This window comes from Pongo abelii, chromosome 9 (assembly GCF_028885655.2).
Source record: "Pongo abelii isolate AG06213 chromosome 9, NHGRI_mPonAbe1-v2.0_pri, whole genome shotgun sequence".
NCBI classification, from domain to species: domain Eukaryota; kingdom Metazoa; phylum Chordata; class Mammalia; order Primates; family Hominidae; genus Pongo; species Pongo abelii.
The window spans coordinates 117,692,882-117,714,803 of NC_071994.2; the positions used below are offsets into that span (position 1 = coordinate 117,692,882).

The window sequence follows — 21,922 nt, forward strand, 5'->3', positions numbered from 1 at the left end:
GCTTAATATGCCTTATACCACAATCAGACCCTCAAAATCATCAAACAGGACAAAGGAAAAAAAATCAAAGATTGAAGGTAGATAAGCCCACAAAGATGAGAAATAATCAGCGCAAGGAATGCTGAAAACTCAACAAGCTCGAGTGCCTTCTTTCCTCCAAAGGATCGCATCATCTTTCTAGCAAGAGTTTGAAACCCAGCTGAGGCTGAGATGGCTGAAATGACAGAAGTAGAATTTAGAATATGGACAGGTATGAAGTTCGATGAACTACAGGAGTATGTTGTAACCCAATACAGGGAAGCTAAAAATTATGATAAAGCATTGCAGGAACTGACACACAAAATAGCCAGTATACAGAAGAATGTAGCTGTCCTGATAGAACTGAAAAACACACTGTAAGAATTTCTTAATGCAAGTATTAATAGCAGAATAGACCAAGCAGAGGAAAGACTCTCAGAGCTTGAAGAATGGCTTTCTGAAATAAGACAGGCAGACAAGAATAGAGAAAAAAAAAATAAAAAGGAATGAACAAAACCTCTGATAAATATGGGATTATGTAAACAGACTGAATCTACAACTGATTGGTGTACCTGAAAGAAATGGGGAGAATGGAACCCACCTGGAAAACATATTTCAGGATATCAGCCATGAGAACTTCCCCAACCTAGCTAGAGAGGCCAACATTCAAATTCGGGAAATGCAGAGAACCCCAGTAAAATACTTCACAAAAAGATTATCCCCAAGACACATGATCATCAGGTTCTCCAAGGTCAAAATGAAAGAAAAAATGTTAAAGGCAGCCAGAGAGAAAGGCCAGGTCACATACAAAGGGAAGCCCATCAGACTAACAGCAGACCTCTCAGCTGAAACCCTACAAGCCAGAAGAGATTGAGGGTCAATATTCAAAATTTCTTAAAGAAAAGAAATCCCAACCTGGAATTTCATATCTAGCCAAACTAAGCTTCACAAGTAAAGGAGAAATGAGATCCTTTTCAGACAAGCAAATGCTGAGGGAATTTCTTACCGCCAGATCTGCCTTACAAGAGCTCCTGAAGGAAGCAATATGGAAAGAAAAGACTGTTACCAGCCACTACAAAAACACACTGAAGTACACAGAGCAGTGACACTATAAAGCTACCACATAAACAAGTCTGCGAAATAACCAGCCAACAACATGATGACAGAATCACATCCCCATATACCAATAATAACCTTGAATGTAAATGGGCTAAATGCCCCATTTAAAAGACACAGAGTGGCAAGCCGGATAAAGAACAAAGATTTATTGGTATGCCATCTTCAAGAGATCCATCTCACATGCAATGACACACATAGGCTCAAAATAAAGAAATGGAGAAAAATCTACCAAGCAAATGGAAAACAGAAAAAAAGCCAGGGTTGCAATCCTAGTTTCTAACAAAACAGACTTTAAACCAAGAAAGATAAAACAAACAAACAAAAAAGACAAAGAAGTTAAAAAGTTCAAATGGTAAAGAGTTCAATTCAACAAGAAGATCTAGCCAACTTAAATACATATACACCCAACACAGGAGCACCCAGATTCATAAAGCAAGATTTTAGAGACCTTCAAAGAGACTTAGACTCTCATGCAATAACTGTGGGAGACTTTAATGCCCCACTGACAATATTAGACAGATCACTGAGACAGAAAATTAACAAAGGTATTCAGGAACTGAACTCAGCACTGGATCAAATAGACCTGATAGATATTTATGAAACTCTCCACCCACAAACAACAGAATATATATTATTTTCATTGCCACATGGCACATACTTTTAAATCAATCACATAATTGGAAGTAAAACACTCCTCAGCAAATGCAAAAGAACTGAAATCATGAAAGACAGACTCTTGGACCACATCACAATCAAATTAGAAATCAAGACTAAGAAATTCACCCAAAACTATACAATTACATGGAAATTGAATAACCTGCTACTGAATGACTTTTGGGTAAATAATGAAATTAAGGCAGAAATCAAGAAATTCTTTGAAACTAATGAGGACAAAGATATCACATACCAGAATCTCTGAGACACCGCTAAGGCAGTGTCAAGAGGGAAATTAATAGTGCTAAACACCCACATCAAAAAGTTAGATAGGTCTCAAATTAACAACCTAACATCACAACTAAAAGAATTAGAGAACCAAGGGCAAACAAATCCCAAAGCTAGCAGAAGGCAAGAAATAACCAAAATCAGAGCTGAACTGAAGGAGATTGAGAAACAAAAAAACCCTGCAAAAGATCAACAAATCCAGGAGCTGGTTTTTTGAAAAAATTAATAAAATAGACCACTAGCTAGACTAAGAAAAAAGAAAAGATTCAAATAAACACAATCAGAAATGACAAGGGGAATATTACCACTGACCCATAAGAAATACAAACGATCACCACAGAATATTATAAACACTTCTATGCACATAAACTAGAAAATCTAAAAGAAATGGATAAATTCCTGGACACATACACACTCCCAAGACTGAACCAGGAAGAAATTGAATCCCTGAACAGACCAGTAACAAGCTCTGAAATTGAGGCAGTGATAATAAATAGCCTGCCAACCAACAACACAAAAAAAAAAAAAAAAAAAAAAGCTCAGGACCAGACAGATTCATAGGTGAATTCTACCAGATGTACAAACAAGAGCTGGTACCATTCCTACTGAAACTATTCCAAGAAATTGAGGAGGAGGGACCCTCCCTCATTCTATGAGGCCAGCTTCATCCTGATACCAAAACCTGGTAGAGAGACAACAACAACAAAAAAAGAAAACTTCAGGCCAATATTCTTGATGAACATCGATGCAAAAATCTTGGAACAAAATACTTGCAAATCAAATACAGCAGCACATCAAAAAGCTTATCCACCATGATTAAGTAGGCTTTATCCCTGGGATGCAAGGTTAGTTCAACACACACAAATCAATAAATGTGATTCATCACATAAAAGAGATAAAGACAAAAACCACATGATTATCTCAATAAATGTGGAAAAGGCTTTTCATAAAATTCAACATCCATTCATGTTAAAAACTCTCAACAAACTAGATATTGAAGGAACATACCTCAAAATAAGAGCCATAAATGACAAACCCACAGCCAACATCATAGTGAATGGGCAAAAGCTGGAAGCATTCCCCTTGAAAACCAACACAAGACAAGGATGCTCTCTCTCACCACTCCTATTCAACATAGTATTGGAAGTCCTGGCCAGGGTAATGAAGCAAGAGAAATAAATAAAGGGCATCCAAATAGAAAGGGAGGAAGTCATACTATCCCTGTTTGCAGACAACATGATCCTATATCTAGAAAACCCCGTAGCCTCAGCCCAAAAGCTTCTTAAGCTGTTAAAGAACTTCAGCAAAGTCTCAGGTTACAAAATCAATGCACAAAAAATCACTAGCATTCCTACACAGCAACAACAGTCAAGCCAAGAGCCAAAACAGGTACAAACTCCCGTTCACAACTGCCACAAAAAGAATAAGATACCTACGAATACACCTAACTAGGGAGGTGAAAGACCTCTACAAGGAGAACTACAAAACATTGCTCAAAGAAATCAGAGCAGACACAAACAAATGGCAAAACATTTCATGCTCATGTATAGGAAGAGTCAATATTGTTAAATGGCCATACTTCCCAAAGCAATTTGTAGATTCAATACTATTCCTAGTCAACAACCATTGAGATTCTTCACAGAACTAGAAAAAACTATTTTAAAATTTGTATGAAACCAAAAGTGAGCCTGAATAGCCAAGGCAATCCTAAGCAAAAAGAACAAACTGGAGGCATCATGCTACCTGACTGCAAACTATACTACAGGGCTACAGTAACCAAAACAGCAAGGTATTGGTATAAGAACATACACACAGACCAATGGCACAGAATAGAGAACTCAGAAATAAGACCGCATACCTACAACCATCTGATCTTTGACAAGTCTGACAGGAACAAGTAATGGAGAAAGGATTCCCTATTCAATAAATGGTGCTGGGATAGCTGGCTAGCCATATGCAGAAGATCGAAACTGGACTCCTTCCTTACACCTTATACAAAAATTGTCTCAAGATGGATTAAAAACCATCTTTAAATGTAAAACCCCAAACTATAAAAACATTAGAAGAAAATCTAGGCAATACCATTCACGACATAGGCACAGGCAAAGATTTCATGATGAAGATTCCAAAAGCAATTGCAACAAAAGCAAAAATTGACAAATGGGATCTAACTAAACTAAATAGCACAGCAAAAAACAAAAACAAAAACAAACCCTATCAACAGAGTAAGCAGACAACCTACAGAATGAGAGAAAATTTTTGCAAATGATGCATCTGACAAAGGTTTAATATCCAGCATTTATAAGGAACTTAAACAAATTACAAGAAAAAAATCAACCCCCTTAAAAAGTGAGCAAAGGACATGAAGAGACACTTTTCAAAAGAAGACACACATGTGGCCAACAAACATGAAAACAAAGCTCAATATCACTAATTATTAGAGAAATGCAAATCAAAACCACAGTGAGATACCATCTCACCCCAGTCAGAATGGCTATTACAAAAAGTCAAAACAATCAAACAAATAAAAAACAACAACAGATGCCAGCAAGATTGTGGAGAAAAAGGAATGCTTTTACACTGTTAGTGGGAGTGTAAATTAGTTCAGCCATTGTGGAAGACAGTGTGACAATTCCTTAAAGACCTAAACATAGAAATACCAATCGACCCAGCAGTGCCATTACTGAGTATATACCCAAAGGAATATAAATCATTCCGTTATAAAGACACATGCATGCATATGCTCATTGCGACACTACTCACAATAGCAAAGACATGGAATCAACCCAAATGCCCATCAGTGATAGACTGGCTAAATAAAATGTGGTACATATACACCATGGAATACTATGTAGCCATAAAAAAGAATGAGATCAAGACCCTTTGCAGGGACTTGGATAGAGCTGGAGGCCATTATCCTTAGCAAACTAACACAGAAACAGAAAACCAGATACCACATGTTCTCACTTATAAGTGGAAGCTAAGTGACGAAGACACATGGACACATAGAGGGGGACAACACACACAGGGGCCTATTGGAGGGTGGAGGGTGGAGGGTGGGAGGAGGGAAAGAGGATGAGGAAAAATAACTATTGGGTACTAGGCTTAATACCTGGGTGATTAAATAATCTGTACAACAAACTCCCATGACACAAGCTTACCTATGTAATAAACCTGCACATATACCCTGAACTTAAAATAAAAGTTAAAAAAGAGTAAGAGTCCCTAATCCTACCTACCCAAAGTCATGTTATAACACCATTATAAAGAGATGATTTTAAGAAGAAAGAAGAGAGAAAAACAGATAACATAGCATGTATTATCAATTATAATGGCACTGAACTCTGTAGTTAACAAAAAACCAGCAAGTAATAGACTTTAAAGTTCTGGTGGAAAATTATTATAAATCTAAAAATCTAAACCCAACCAAATAATCCAACAAATGTAAAGGTAGAATGAATACATTTTTAGATATGTAAGAAGTAAAAATAAAATTTTCTTTCCATTTTATGTATTTATTTGAGACAGGGTCTTGCTCTGTCACCCAGGCTGGAGTGCAGTGGTGTGATCATAGTCATAGCTCACTGCAGCCTCGAACTCCTAGGCTTATGTGATCCTCCCACTTTAGCTTCCCAAGTAGCTGGGACTACAGGTGCACACCACCATGCCCAGCTAATTTTTGATTTTTTTTTTGTCGAGATGGGTCTCCCTTTGTTGCCCAAGCTGGTCTCAAAGTGATTCTCCTGCCTTAGGCTCCCAAATGCTAGGATTACAGGTGTGAGCCACCACACCCAGCCTTTCTTCCCTTTCTTAGAAAGTTTTTAGAAGATATGCTTGGGCCAAGTGAGCAGTGAAACCAATAGATGTTTCCTAGGGTAGTGGTGAAGGAGTCCCATGTTGATAGCTGATCCACGGTTAGAAAGCAATCATTGCCAACAGGAATACATTAACAAAGGATTCTGGGAAAGATTTCTGCAGGCATAAAGAGAGACTTGGCACATTATCTGATAGTGCTGGTATTTTGGAAAATAAAATTTGGAGAAATTTGGCAGATATGATACAGGATGTCAACAAATTAAAGATAAATACATAGAAAACCAAGCAAATAAAAAAGACAATTATTAATTTTAGTAAAACAAAAAATTTATACATTTTTTGGGCAGAGAAAGGAAGGTGTACTACTTGGCTCAACAGATATTAAAATTTAATTAGTAATGCAAACACTAACTTGATTTAAAAACTGTACATAACTGTAATGAGAAAATGTAGTAAAGGAAAATGAACTGTGTGAAGAGAATGAAATCTTCTACTACCAACCTAGGAAATTAATAGAAAATACCAAGATGGATAAACCAAGAAATAACAGTGTTGTAAACATTGTTGGCGACCTACTCAGAATCCTTCCTACTAACAATGTAGGGTGGCAATATGCTTACTGGAAAAAATATGTGAATTTTCCTGCTTTTATTGCCACTAAGAGTGGTTGTGTTACACATTCTGGCCAGTGCTGCATGATCAGAAGTCACTGGGTGGGGCTTCTAGGAAGCCTTGTTAGAAGTGAGCAGATGTGCCTGGAACATGCCTTCGCCTCTCACTCTTTGCCCTTCCTCTTCTTGCCTGGAACACAGTTGCATAGCCAGAGGGAGTACATCTCTCTTGAGACTCTGAGGCCATAAGCATGAGAAAGAAAGTCACATGTCAAGGAGGCTGAGCAGAAAGAGGGGTCTCAGAGAGGTCCTTGATGGCGTAATGGGGAGCTAGCTGCTGTCTCAGCCCTGGATTGCCTCTGGGCCTCTTTCACCTAAAAGATAGCAACTCATCATTTGTTCAGAAAACTGAGATTCATGTAGCTGAAGAAGATACATAAGCACGATATTTAGAAAGTGTGGTGGTAAATAGTTGGTATGGTTCGGATATTTATCCCCTCCAAATCTCATGTTGAAATGCGATCCCCAATGTTGGAGGTGGGGCCTGGTGAAAGGTGTTTGGCTCATGGGGGCTGATCCCTCACGAATGGGTTGGTGTCCTCCCTGTGGCTTTGAGTGGTACTGAGTTCAGGTGAGAGCAGGTTGTTTAAGGGAGCCTGGCACCTCCTCTCTCTCCTGCTCCCTCTCCTGCCATGTGACATGCTGGGTCCTCCTTTGCTTTCCATGAGTGGAAGTTTCCTGAGGCCTTGTCAGAAGCAGATGCTGGTGCCATGTTTATACAGCCTGTGGGACCATAAGCCAAATGAACCTCTTTCCTTTATAAATTACCCACTCTTGGGTATTCCTTTATAGCAATGCAAAACAGACTTATATCATAGTTTAAAACAGTTAAAATAATTCAAAGTGGTTGCATCTGGGGGAGGGGAGAGCATGGTAGAAAGTGCTGGGATTTTTTTGGTATAGTTGATGCTTTGGTTAGCTCAATTTGATGTTTTGGATAATGTGTATGTATAAGTTCAATAAAATACAAGTTAATAAGAAAAATGTTTCTGAATGAGATGCTTAGATAGCTTCCTGTTTTACTTGAAATAAAATCCAAACTCCTTTAACAGATTTTCCATGATCCGGCTGGCCCTGGACACCTTCCTGCCTCATCTTTCATCACTTTCCCCCCGTCTAATTCCCAGCCATGTTGTCTTCTGTCAGTTTTGTGAACACTTTCAGTATATGTCACATGAAGCTTCCTCGGGGTCAGTCAGGGTCCCAGCAGGAAATGGATGTTAGTGTCAAACTTGGTAGCCACATAAGTTTAATAAAGAATGGAATTGAAGGACACCAACAAGAGGTGATGCAGCACTCTGGGGCTCGTGACAGTCGGGAGCCATCCATCCTCAGGCTTGAAGGACTAAAGAGAGCAGCTGTGTGGGGAAGGTCACCTGATAGGACTGTGGCCTTCGGGAGAACAAGGCTGGTACCCAATGTGTATTTGGACACAAAGATTGCCGTGTTCACTGTTAATTAAAGTGATTGGGGCAGTTGTTAACAGGAAAGCATCCTGTCTACTTGAACATTGTGTTGGAAGGATTGTTTAATCTTGTGTGAAAGGCTCTGCCCTTCTGTGCAGTGTCTCTGGTAGTCACATGGGCCAGGGCCTCTCAGGGAACACGTTGAGGCCTCATGCCATAGAAGACTTCTTGGGTATGCAGGTACTGGCACAATTCAGCACTTGAGTTTGAAACCAGAGTGCAATCAGTATTGACCTGAGAGGTGCCGCTGGAAAACTGGCCCGTGAAGATGATCCTGTCACAGTCTTGGTGTCTCGCCCCCCAGAGAGTCAATGCTCCTTCACTGGGGTGGGTGAGCAGCAGAGACAGGGGTATCTGGCCCCCGGCCCCGAACGAAGTGAATCTGACCAGTTAGGTGCCATTGTTGAAGTTGTTCACCTTTCCTGAAGCACCTGCCATCAGGGCTAGGGAGGACATCCTGGCCCTCAGGAAATCCCTGCCATATTGCTTCCTATGTCCCAAGTGGTCTCTCACCTCCAGCAGGATGTCCAGTTGGTCCCCGCTGTAGTGCGTGTCTCGAGGGTTAAGGATGGTGGCTGTGCTGTGTGCAGCACTGGTGGTCGTGTTCATGTGGGTGAAAGGTCTGGGTGGGATCAGCTGGTCTAGTTTCTCCATGATTTCCTTTATTCTTAGCTTAGTCTCTGCTGCTGAAACTTCTGGACACAGTGGTGCTTCGTGGTAGGAGAGAATATTAGGAAGGTATCCCTGTGATGAAGAAAGATAGGCATCTCTTGTCCTCACCAAAACTGAAATGGCAAAGAATGTGACCTATTATGTGTATGAAGCTGAACCTGTCCTTATTTCATTAACCTTAATAATGCATTTATATCTTTATTCATATATAACTACTGAAGTGTTCAATCTAAAAATTGGCCATAATTAAAATGCTGAAAGTTTTGAGTAAATCACATAAGTCAGTTGTTCCATTTGTACTTTAACCACTTATTCCATAGGATGGTAAAAACCCATTTAAAAAACCCATTGAACCTAAAAATATATGGCTAAGAAAAAATTATTTGATTTAAAAATGGTTACAATAGTAAATTGAAAGAAGTAATTAAGAAATATTGCAGTACTTCTGAGTCTTAATAGAATGAAAGGAAAAATAATAATGAAAAAATTAACATTTTCAACTGTGAAATGCAAAGACTTTTTTTGTAAAAATTCATTAAATTTTGAATCGGTATCATGTGAACATGGTACAAAACTACAAAACTCAAAAGACACAAAAGAATGAAGTGTGGAAATAAATTTCTCTTTCATTCCTGTCTCTTGCCACATAGTTTTACTCCCCAAATTAATCACTCTTATCCTCCTTATAAATACCTTTCTAGAGTCTATGTGTACATATGTATGTGTACATGCATATATCACATATATTTTCTTTTTTACATAAAATGCATTGTTCTGTGCCTTGCTTTTTTATGTAATGACATATTTTGAATGTCTTTTCATTTCACTACATACTGAACTCCCTCAGTCATCCATTAAGATGGATGCACAGCATTCTACTGTATGGATTATTTAAGCAGTCTCTCATTGCTGGATGTATAGATTTTCTTAATCTTTTGCTATTACAGTATTGAAAGTATAATCGTGTATTTGCATCTGGGAAATGGAATTACTACATTGAAGCTTAAAAGCATGCCCTGTTCTGAAAAATAGAAAGGTTTGTGTTTTTGTTCTAGTGATTTTCTTTCTTTCTTTCTTTTTTGAGACAGGACCACACTATCGCCCAGGCTGGAGTGCAGTGACACAATCATGGCTCACTGCAGCCTCCATCTCCTGGGCTCAAATGATTCTCCTGCCTTAGCCTCCCAGGTAGCTGGGACCATCAGCATGCACCACAACACCCAGCTAATTTTTTGATACTTTGTAGGAATGAGGTCTCACTATGTTGCCCAGGCTGGTCTCAAACTCCTGGGCTGAAGTGATCCTCCCACCTCAGTCTCCCAAAGTATAGGGATTAGAAGCATGAACCACCATGTCCAGCTGTGATTTTCTTTACATAACATACAAATTTATATATATATTTACATAAAATACTTCATCTTTTCTTTATTCAGCAGTGTTTATTGACTCCCTAGCATAAACAGTGACCAAAATATTTATTTATACTTCCTTGCTCCAACTTTTTCCTCTCTATGACTGTGTTTTTTTGCTAATTTATCTTTGTGTTCACATCTATTTTCTTAAAAGCATGTTTTAATAAACTGTATATTTATATGTATCTTGTTAATATATTAAGTAATATCTTTTAAAATGAGGCCAAAAATGTTAAGGAAGTATCTTCACCTGTCCTTCACCAACTTTTTTTATTTACAACATTTCTGTATTGTCATAGTGTATAATATTTACATTGTTTTCCCTTTATAATATCCATAGTTTTGTTTTATTTTGTTCTTTGGTTAGTACTATAATTAAGTGGATTCAGTACTTGTCATTATTTTGTTTCTAAGAGTCTTTATCATTTATCTCCTGTTTAGCTGAAGCTAGTCTTTTATTTTATTTTTTTTAAAGAAGAGCTTATGAGAACTATATCCCCTGAGTTTGTTGTAATAGTTGGATTTTTAAAAAAGTTGAATCTTTAAATAACCTGGGATCTATTTGATATGTGGTATGAGGTGAGAATACAAATTAACTTGTAACCTCCAGTAATGTACAAGATCTAGAGAAACAATTTTGCTTATTACTTCTTTAACCTTCAGAAAGATGAAACTATCCAAGAGACAAATTAAGAATTAATATATGCTTTCCTTCGAGGAAACTGAGACTTCAAACAGAAAAACATGTGTTCAGAGAATTTGAGGGTGTAGCAGAGAAAATAGTTCAAATAATTAACTGTAGGGCCCTGGTTGGGAAGAAAAGGAAATTGGAACCAGAAGGGATGTGATAAGATGAAAGAAAAGGGAAGAAACAAGGAAACAGTGCCTGGCATTCGATCTATTTTTGTTTACTGAATCTGTGACTGAATTCAGAATTTCTGGGAGGTGCAATGAGAATGAGCTTATAGGAAATAAAGAAGAGTAAGACGCTGTGGTTAGAAAGTAAGTATGAAAGGGCAGTCTTTCTGAAGTAGAGCAATTCAGGTGATAACAAGGTTCAAGGTGTGGCCCTCAAAGTGGGTTGTCAAAACACATTAGATTTGCAGGTACTGGTATTTCAAAAGAAAATTCACCATAAAGCTTCAATTTTGAATTGATTTAGAGGGGACCTAATGGAAGGGTTTTGGGAAAAGACGAAGATTTAGCCAGATACCTGATCATTCAGTGAATATGAGGCAAACAATAGATGCTATGAGGTTAATCCTATCTTATATTCCTTTTACAGATTAGGCAATTAAGCAAGAAGATGTTAAGTAGTTTGCCTATAGCCACACAATTAATAACTACCAGAGTCAAAATTCAAATCCAGACAGTTTGTTGCTAAGCCTGTGATCTAACGTTTCTGCTCCCAGTTGTGTTTGGGGTGGGGGTGCGCTGTTGCTGTTAATTTTACTTGAATGCAATCCTAGGGTTGGTGGAGAGACTGAGGAGCACACAAAAGCTCCTGGACCAGATCTGTCTTATACTAGGTGTAGTAGGGACATTCAGGCAAGGGTAGGACACTCAAGAGCCTACTCAAGAGCAATTCAAAATTTAGTAGGAGTCACAAGTTAAGAGAAAACAGATTTAACTCTATCCATCTTGCTTACTTACCTTGGTCTCTCAGGTTACAAAATTATAGATACAGTGACGGAGTATCAAATCTTTCCCAATTAATAAAAACCTACATGTCCATAATTCATCACCAGATAATTTAATGCTATGCTCTTGGTCTGACCTGGGATAGATTGAATTCTGAGATAGATTTTATTCCATAAGTGGAGAAAGTAAGCCTTATTATTGTTATTATTATCGAAAAACTTTTTTGGAATTCTGACAGTTGTAAAAATGATCTATATAATGAGCCTTAACAGAAGTGCCACATTATTTTACAAATCATCTTATCTGAAAATAAGAGCACATGCAAGGAGAGGAACTGGACACAAAGCCACATGAAAAGATGGTCCCTTTTGTACATGCTGTTCCTTCCGGAATGCTTTCCCACCTTTCCCTCTGGGTTACTTTCTCTGTCCCTTCTCTTCTGCCTCCCTGAGTCCTACTTCTTCTAGTCTTGGCTTAGATATCACTTCCTCTGGGACACTTTCCCCAAGCCCCCATCCCTGGGGTGGGTGACCCATGTGTTCACCCTGGCACCCTTCCATAGCGGGCATCATGCAGTTTTGCAATAGCCTGATACTTACTGGTATTCTCTTTATATCATCGTTAATGAGGACAGGGACCACACCTGTCCTGTTCAGCACTGTGTCCTCATCTCAAGGCCTACCATGTAATAGTTGATGAGTAAATCCATGTTTATTGAATAAATGATTCTCAGACCAGAACCTTGTTCTTCCTTACAGCTGCTTCAATGTCTTCTCCATTGGGATCTTTCAGGTTCTCAGTACGTATCATTAGCATAATCAAAAAGGAGGGAACTTGAAGACAAGGCAATTAGTGGCTGTATGTAAATTTTTTGGAAGACCCAGGTTTCCTGCTTCTTAGATTATTTGTCCCTTCCCTACACAATAATGTCAACTCCATATCCCTCCTCTCTTACCCAGAAATCAGGAGGTGGAAAGAAGTTTCCATGATTATTCTCACTATAAACACAGCATTTTGGTCCCTTGTTCGTAGATGATCATGATGCTACTCTGTTTTATTTTGATTCTTCTCTCAGTTCACAGAAAATTTATTTTTGATTAATTTCTGAAATGTGCTGTGTCCCTTTTTTATGTACACTACCATTTATCTTCTGTTTTATGTCATGTTCTAGATACACAGAGATACAGCATCACTTATTTGACAAATATTTATTGCTTCCTACTATGTACTGGGCCCAGTGCTAAGGACTAAAGATGAATAAAATGGTTCCAATCATGGAGCTGGGATCACAGCTGTGCATCTCCATGAAGGATGCTTCCTCCACTCTGGTGAGTTGGAAGAGAATTGAGAAACCAGAGGTTGGGGGTCAGGAAGTAAGGGGAGAAGGAGGCTTGGTGGGAAACTGACATCAAGGTGGCACACAGACCATTTAGGGGCCTTCATAAACCATGCCCTGATGGAGGTCCCAGCTGCACCCCTGGTGGCTCTGCTCCCACAGCTTTGCATCTGCTAGTCCTCCTCTTTGTTATAGCCACACAAGTACCAGGGGGAGGCACATGCCATGGATTACAAAGTGACCCTTAAGAATGCTGGGAACAGGTTCACAAGGTGCATAGGTGCCTGGATGTCTTGGCTTCCTGTGAGGTTGGAGCAGGCTCTGTAGTATGCAATGATGGAACTCAAGTGTTCCCACCCTCTGGGTATAAATTTTGGGTTGAATGTGGCCCTCTGCTATTTTGGTGCTTATCTTCACACCAGCACTCCTTTTTCCTTACCAAGAGCTGCAATTAACACAATTCAGGCTTTGAGACCAGGAGCAGTGGCGGGAATCACTGTGCTCAGCAACATCTGCCTTGCCTCTCCGAGATCTGCTGAGAGGTACAGAAAACTTTAGAATTAGCTCAGCACATTCGGCCCCACAGCCATTGCACTGTGCTCTAAGTGTTATACCTTTAGGCTGTAAAACATGCATAGATAGCCAAAGGGCCACATGGAATATTTCAATGAAGGAAAATCCTATCTTTAAAGAAGATGCTGCCAGCTACCTGCCTCAGGTGAAGACTGGAAAAATAAACCTTGACAAAAAGGGAATGTTTTTACTGTATGTAAAGAGCACCTTGTTTTTGTGAATGGGGTTCTTGTCCGGATGTCTGAAGCTCTTTTGGATATATTTGGAAATTGAAATCTTAATTGTTGGAAACTGAATAGATAGAAGGGGTAATTGAGAATTGGGGAGACCATCACTTTGCTCTGAGGTGTCCTTTGCTCTGTGGTGACACCTCAAGAGTGTCAAAAATCTTGACTCATCCAGGGAAGGGCTGTGAATTAACAGAAATGTTTTTGGGGAATAAAAAGGAAGCTTTTAACTCTGTGTTTGCAAATTTACTTACCTCAGCCCAGGAAGGTTAAATGTAAGTTAATTTGCACTTATATTGGATACAAGGTGAGAGAACTAGAAATTAATTTCTTGAGTTTACTGTGAAATTTTGAACATTTACATATTCATGCTATAAAGAAGTATTTCCCTAGTTAATTTCATGCAAAGTGACAGCTTTTTCAACCTGTTTAGCATATCAACAAACCACTTTTATTAGTAACGACATGTGTATTAATAACAGGGACAAGATTTCCAGATTTCCTTTTCTTATAAGACCACAACCATTATTAACCCCAAGAACAAAACCAGAACGTCTAGGCATAATGTGTCCAAGGTTGCCGATGGGGTGACAGAATTGAGCCCACAATCTTGAGAAACACAGCCACACACATTTTATGAGCCTTTTATATGACAAATGTTAAATTTGGATAACTATTTTTCAAATTATACATATTTTTCTAAAGATGTTTTACAGAAAATGCTTTCCCCCCAGTTTGGCAAAAGAGTTCATTCTGTGAGCCCATTGAATTCGTATTAATAATAAAGTACATTTCAGCATCATATGCTGTCCTCTCATTGGTTCTTATCCCATTAACACTTATTCCTGTTTGTAGATTCTGGAACTTTCTAAAGAGATGGTAAAACCTCTTTCTAAAGAGATGGTAAATGTTTTAATAAAGTTCTCTTTGGGGGAAAAAGAAGCAAAACTTAGTCTCTTTCCTCAAGATGTTTACAAGCTATTAGAGATAATGGATACTTTTAAAAATACATGTTTTTGTTTCTTTTATGGGGTAAATGACAAAACACTGTGGAAACATTATTCTTTCTCGGGGTGTCAGGGAAAGCTTCACAGAAGAAAATAAGTCAAACTGGTTTTAAAGGGTGATTGGGAGTTTGACAGATGGAAGGAGGGACAGGAGGGCATTCTAGTCAGAAGGAGCAGCTTGTAGAGTGGTGCAGAGGCTTCAGAGACTGATGTATTTGAACATGTATTTGTCTTGTGTGTGGGACATTTAAAAAATTTTATGTATGTATCTTTTATATTTTTTATTGCATACATTTAAGGTATACAGTGTAATGTTTTGATATACATATGCATAGTGAAATGATTACTGTAGTCAATATATTAACATATTCATCACTGCACAATTACCTTTTGTTTGTTTGTTTGTTTTTTGAGACGGAGTCTCGCTCTGTAGCCCAGGCTGGAGTGCAGTGGTGCCGTCTGGGCTCACCGCAAGCTCCGCCTCCCGGGTTCACGCTATTCTCCTGCCTCAGCCTCCCGAGTAGCTGGGACTACAGGCGCTCGCCACCGTGCCCGGCTAATTTTTTTTGTATTTTTAGTAGAGATGGGGTTTCACTGTGGTCTCGATCTCCTGACCTCGTGATCCACCCGCTTTGGCCTCCCAAAGTGCTGGCATTACAGGCGTGAGCCACCGTGCCTGGCCACAATTACCTTTTTAATTGAGGTAGAATACCTGAAATCTAGTCTTTCAGCAAATTTTCCATATACAATATTAACTATAGTTCTCATGCTGTACATTAGCTCTCTAGACATTCATCCAGTAAAACTGCAAGTTTGTACCCTTTGACCTACATGTCCCCGTTTTCTCTTCCTCCCAGCCTGGATAACTACCATTCTACCCTGTTTCTATGTGTAGTTTTTAAGTTCCATATATAAGTGAGATCAAGCAATATTTTTCTTTCAGTATTATTTCTTGCCTTCAATATTGTTATTTTACTTAGCATGACGTCCTCCAGGTTCACCCATGTTATTGCAAATATAGCAGCATCTCCTTTTGTAAGGCTGAATGATATTGCATTGTACATATATACTGCAAATTATTTATCTGTTCATCTGTTGATGGGCACTTAGGTTGTTTCTCTGTCTTGGCTATTGTGAATAATGCTGCAATGAGCATGAGAATGCAGATATCTCTATGAAGTGCTGATTTCATTTCCTTTGGGATACTCAGCAGAGGGATTGCTGGGCCATATGGTAGTTCTGTTTTTAGAGGAACTGCCATACTGTTTTCCATAATGGCTGTACCAACTTACATTCCCACCAAGAGTGTATGAGAGTTCCCTTTGTGTGTGAGAAAATATTACCATCTCCTCATTTTTAGCAGGCACCTATATATACTGATGACTTCCAAATTGAGCATCTTTCTTACAGACCTCGCTCCTTCATAGGTAGTGTTGTATACTTTACATTGCATCAGATCATGTAGGACATAATGACCAGTTGTCCTGCTGTTAATAAAGCTTTAAAGTTAATAAAGCTAAGTTTGAGCAGTGGATTCAGAAGTGACAGCCTGCTATATCCATAGTAAAGTTCCAATCAAACCTTTTAAAAAAGTTCATTCACTGATGATCTCTGCCTTACTTACTTATTTGAGTAGAAGTTTTTAAATGGCGCTTTCCTAATTCTGTCATTCTTTCTGTATTCATTAGCTGTAATTCTTCCAAAAAGAAGAAATTTCCCTTATCTATTAGGGTTATTGATTTTTCTCTTTAACAGGAAAGAGGATAAATGTTCATATATTTCCCTTTTGTGGCCAATTTTCAAAATAAGGGTTTAGCCAGCTCCACTTATGACACATGAGAGGTTTTGCTTTTATTCTTGCGTATCTCTTTTTGTATTGTTATGACCTCATGGTCATATTATGTATTTCAATATATTATGTATTTCATAATACTTATGTATTATGTATTATGTATTTCAATTAACTGCAGTTATTAGTCTTTTTGATGCTAAAACTAATCTATCTATGGCCAATGAAGAGACTCCTTTGGGTTACCTCCTCTGTTCCATGATATGATTCCATTTGTCTTTGATTATTTGCTTTCTGGCGTAACAAGATGTCCAGACTCATGGTATATATATTTTCTGTTCCAGTCCTGGAATCAGCCTTCCCTTCAAGGATGCCTCTTTTCTTTTATTGAGGAAGGGTTCTTAGAGATCACAGTCATGGTGCTAGGAGTGATTATTGCTAATGGGTTATCATTGCTTCTAGGCCTTTTCAATAGACAGAGCTAGGAAATATCTATATTGGAAATAGAAAGCATCATGAATTTGTACAGATATTTTCAAATCAGCTTAATAACATGGCTTTTAAAAAACTTCTTTAATATTTTAAACAAGCATCAGAACCAGGCATGGTATAGTCATTCTTCATGTCTGATTTTCTTAGTTTTGCATCCCATATCAGTTGTCGTTGTCCTTACATAGCCTTCCTTCCCAAACAGATTCTTTTAAATTTATTTTCCTTAGTTCTTAAAATGAATAAAACTTACTTTACAATACATGTAGGATTATGTGCAGAGATTGGTTCCTAGTGATTTTGTATAGTATTTATCCCTTAGCAAATGTAGTTTAAGAACATGTTAATCTGATTTCCAATCACATGATCAGGTGGGTGGATATTATCAGTGCCATATGCAATGGTCATGTCCCAGGCATCAATGATGCCCACGTTGAGGTCTTTGAAAATATCCTTCATGATAAGATAGTGAATATAACCATGGAAGTCTCCAAACCTCTCTGTCTCTATGTGCATCTCCCTGATGTTTTCTGTCTTAATAATCACTTTAGTGGTTGGGCTTCTTAGGAACAGTCTTTCAATAGCCTTTCGGACACCGATGGCCCTGCGAATAAAAATGTCAATGGGAAATGGTCTAAAGTGCTGGCCAAAGGTGATGACGATGGCTGTGTTTTTGTCACCTGATAGCCGGTCAATTTCCCGAGGGATATAATCATGATCTATCAGAGAGTAGAGCTGGAAAGTGACGAAGGGATAGCTATGTTTTTTCCATTGAATCTGAGTGTGTCTTTCTGCATCCAGAAGCACATGTTTCTTAAAAATTCCAGTTTCATGAAGATCAAAAAACTTTAGTGCTGATAAAAAAATAAATAGATGTTTTAAATAGAAGATAATGGTTAATATTCATGAAAAAGAATGTCCTATCATTTAAAATACACACCCGACCTAGATAATTGCTCACTGGAGCCTTTCTACTCTCCAGGGTACAGTACTCCCAGTTCATACATGTAAAATGTCCATCAAAAACGTAAAGTTTTCACTGGAATTTTAAAAGAGGACCAACATTTCTTGTGAAAGAAAGAATAAAATACATTTTAAATTTAAAGTTTCAAATCCAGAAAGCCAAATGAAGTAAAAAACAAAATAGCTCAAACAAGAGAATAGAGACCTCATTAAAAGTACTTTAAAACCAGCCTGAATTTCTAAGAGAATATAAAGTAACTACCTACTTTTTACAACTTTGGGTAAGTAGTAGATCCACTGACGTAGCGTAGAGTCTCCCAGGAGGTAAATGAGTTTGCCTTTCAAACAGCCATTTATCTTAATTGTGTCTAACTGAACCTGGTTACAAAATGTTGTTATCCATTTTCCTTGTAAAGTATAACCACCAGGGACAGGAGGCTTCATTCCAACTTGGCATTTCTCTTCTATTTTTTCACTCTCTGGTAACAAAGACACTCATAAATGATTTTATTGGCGTAAGTTAGACATCTAGCTTTCTTTCCTGGTCCTACATTTTCTTGCTCTCTTTCACCCTCCCTGTAATGCCTAGTTCCTTTTTCTGTCCCTTTCTAGTCCCATTCTTTGATCATTGGCTTTGCTTCAGGCACTTGTGTTTATTCCTTTAAGAGATTTTGAGTCATCTTGCCTCCTATCTAATTCCTTTTCTGCTAAATTTGGTCATTAGCTAAATCTTTACGTTCTATCCTTTCTTTGATGTTCTATCCTTTTTTCCTGATTCTGTGGTGACTTCTGTCTTTGTCTCTTACCTGAATGATGTTAGTGGTCTGCCAGTTGGTGCCGTTGTATAAAATTCTTTACCTTTGTTTCATTAATGAAGGAATGAATAATCTTAATGTTTCCATGTTCAAAAAATGGCTTAAAATATGTACATTAAAAATAAAAACCTCAAATAGTATAATAGTCACCTAGCTTGACAATTTTTTTTAAAACCAGACTTTGCTAAAAGCAACATGCAACATCCAATACAAACCAATATTCTAAGATATTCTAGGAAGTTTCCCTAGAGTTTCAGGCTCTGTTTGCGCATGGTCTGCCTTCTATTACAGGTAGATAGCAGTGCAGCAAATGTCTTGTTATGGCATAACAAAGGACATCCAATTTCTCCTGTCATGTTTCCTTGCCACTCTCTATGCTGCCATCCCATCACTGAGCCAATGCCTTGTATTTTAGGATTTGTTTTATGAGGACTTCTGTACTGATACTACGTTCTGTATGGGATAGGAAACCAGTTTGAATGCTGTAAGAAAGACCAAGATAATAATGACTTAAAAATAAAAGATTATTTCTGTCTCACATAACAGGCCTGGAGTGAGAAGGCCAGGGCTAATATGACATTGCATGGTGTCAGGGACTCTTGTTCCTTCTGTGTTGTGGCTATGACATTCTTACCATGTGGCTTTAATCTCATGGTCTAACTTGGCTCTTGCCGTTCTCCCATTATATCTAAAGTTCGGCTAGTAGTAAGGGAAGAAATGGATAGGGAGGGTCAGTTGTTTTGCTTTTAAAGCATGACCTAGAAGTTTCCCACTCACACTCCTGAAAAAAACTTAGTCGTGGCCACAACTAGATATAAGAAAGGATAGCCATGGGTCTAGCCACAAACTGGTTTCTATTACTAAAGAAGGAGGAGGCAGTGAATCTTGGGGAACCATCAGCAGTTTCTGCTTTACCCTCCTTGCTTAGTTCCTCAGAGGCCTTGCAGTCTCTGGCTGCCTATGTCCACAGAATAGTGCATCATTACATGGTTGTATTGTATTTGTAACCTATGGACAAAGTGGTAAAACGGTGCTGGTGGCAGAATTGGAAAGTGCACCTGGAATAGCTCTTAAGTCCTGGTGATTTGGCTTACTAAAGGGAGTTTGTATAATCCTATAATTATGTTGGAATTACAGTGTGATATTGATGGGTTTCTATGAGGCTTGATTGCATTGCACCCTAGATGATTGAATACCATGACCTGGAAACTTGAGATTCATAGTTATTAAGTATTCTTTATCCTAATAATGTACTGGCACACTTTGCTGAGAACATAGCCTTTAAGTGTATTGTTGTAAACCCTATGTTGTGTAATCTGTGTGTGTCAGGTATTCATTTTGCCACATCTCAAACTTATAACAAATTTGCTTATGATTACTCTTACAGGTTTATTTTACTTAATAATTTTAGAATAGGCTTGAGCATTTTAAACACTATGTGGGTAATAATATCAGGATTCTGTATATCAGGCAAAAGCAACTCCATTTTAGATGCTAATCTGCTATGTTGGCTCCTGATTAACCCCAGTTTATCTAGTGTTTCTTGTATAACAGCAGATACTTATGGTAAATCTTGCCCTTAGGTCAAACAGCCTTGGTGGTATTGTACTTCAATTGTCCTGTACATCCCATCTGAACCACCCTTCCCTTATACTCTGTAAGCCCTGGGTCTGGGGGTAATGGTGTGGAGATCCACCATCTTGTCTCAACAATGGAGACGTAAACATGGCTTCTGCTTGTAAGTCCCTACTAAATGTTTCTTTCTGAGAAACTGGATGTGTCAGACTCTTCTTTGGCCTCTCAGCTTCCTCAAACTTTGGCAGTAGGTTTGCATAGACCTGCCCACTGAGAAATAGATTCCATTATATTTTTGATTAGATAGGGAGACTGATAGTCCCCCAAAGATATCCACATACTAATTCTTAAAACCTGTGAATATGTTGAAGCAGAAGATATAAAAAGAAAAACAAGTTTTCCTGTACTAGGCTGACCCACTCTAAGACCCAGGGAAGGGCAGGGCTCTGTCGAGGCTTTGGTAACATTATCTGCAGAGCCGGGTCCCAGAAGGGATGGGCTCCAGAGTCTCTCCCTCCCATCCTGAAGCAAGGTTGGGAAAAACAAGTTTTTCTCATTCAGCTTCCCCCTTCCCCCCTGACTATTCTCACAATTATCTTTAAAAGTTTTATAAGTTCCCGTTTTTTCCTTCTGTGCGGCACAGCGAAGGTCACAACATATGCCTGAGTTGCAACACCTGGCTTGAGTTGTAAAACCTGTCACTGTTTGATTAACTGTCTTTGTTCTGCTTCTGTAAGCTTGCTTGCCCGCCCTGTACGTTTTGCACCGTTTAGTGAAGTGTACATTCAAGCTAGCCAATACCCTTTCAGGTACATGTATAAGAGTCAAGCCCTGTCTTTGTTTGGGGCTCAGCCTTTGGAAGTTAATCCGCTGGGCAGGTAGCCACCTAAATAAAATCCTCCTGTTCCATCCATTGGTCTCTCCTGTCCCTTAATTCCCACAACTATGTTGCCTTTTCCAGATATGACTAGGGTATGGCCTTTGAGATGGAGAGACTATCCTGGATTACATGGGTAGGCCCAATCTAATGTCACTGGTCCTCAAAAGTGGAAGAGGGAGGCAGAAGAGTGGGTCAAAGATGTGACAGGAAAACTTGATCCTCTGCCGTGGCTTTGAAGATAGAGGAAGAGGGCTACAAGGAATGTGGGCAGCCTTAAAAACCTGGAATAAGCAAAGGAACAGATTCTCCCCTAGAGCCTCCAGGAAGGAACGTGCTCCTGCTCTACCTTGGGATTAGCTCAATGATACCAGCATTGGACATCTGGACTACAGACTATAAGATGATATATTTTTGTTTTTTAAAGCCACTTTATTATAGCAGCAATAAGAAAATGATACATAGACAACTGACATTCTTTTAAATATAAAGTCATCCCATCTAGAGACAATGT

At 38.6% G+C, this 21,922-nt stretch overlaps 1 protein-coding gene and 1 pseudogene across 1 annotated transcript in view; both read right to left on the reverse strand.

The window, feature by feature from the left end:
* Positions 1-8,065: 8,065 nt before the first annotated feature.
* LOC100452629 (NXPE family member 2-like) lies at positions 8,066-16,570 on the reverse strand (annotated as a pseudogene).
* Positions 16,571-17,464: 894 nt separating this feature from the next.
* Positions 17,465-21,922, reverse strand: part of LOC100450146 (NXPE family member 1) — a 28,592-nt gene continuing 24,134 nt past the window's right edge. Inside the window, exons 5-6 of the mRNA XM_009247086.3 lie at positions 18,408-18,620; positions 17,465-18,032 (exon numbers count right to left, since the gene is read on the reverse strand). Coding sequence (XP_009245361.3) covers positions 17,497-18,032; positions 18,408-18,620 — 749 coding nt within the window. The 3' untranslated portion in view covers positions 17,465-17,496. The remainder of the gene's footprint in view (positions 18,033-18,407; positions 18,621-21,922) is intronic.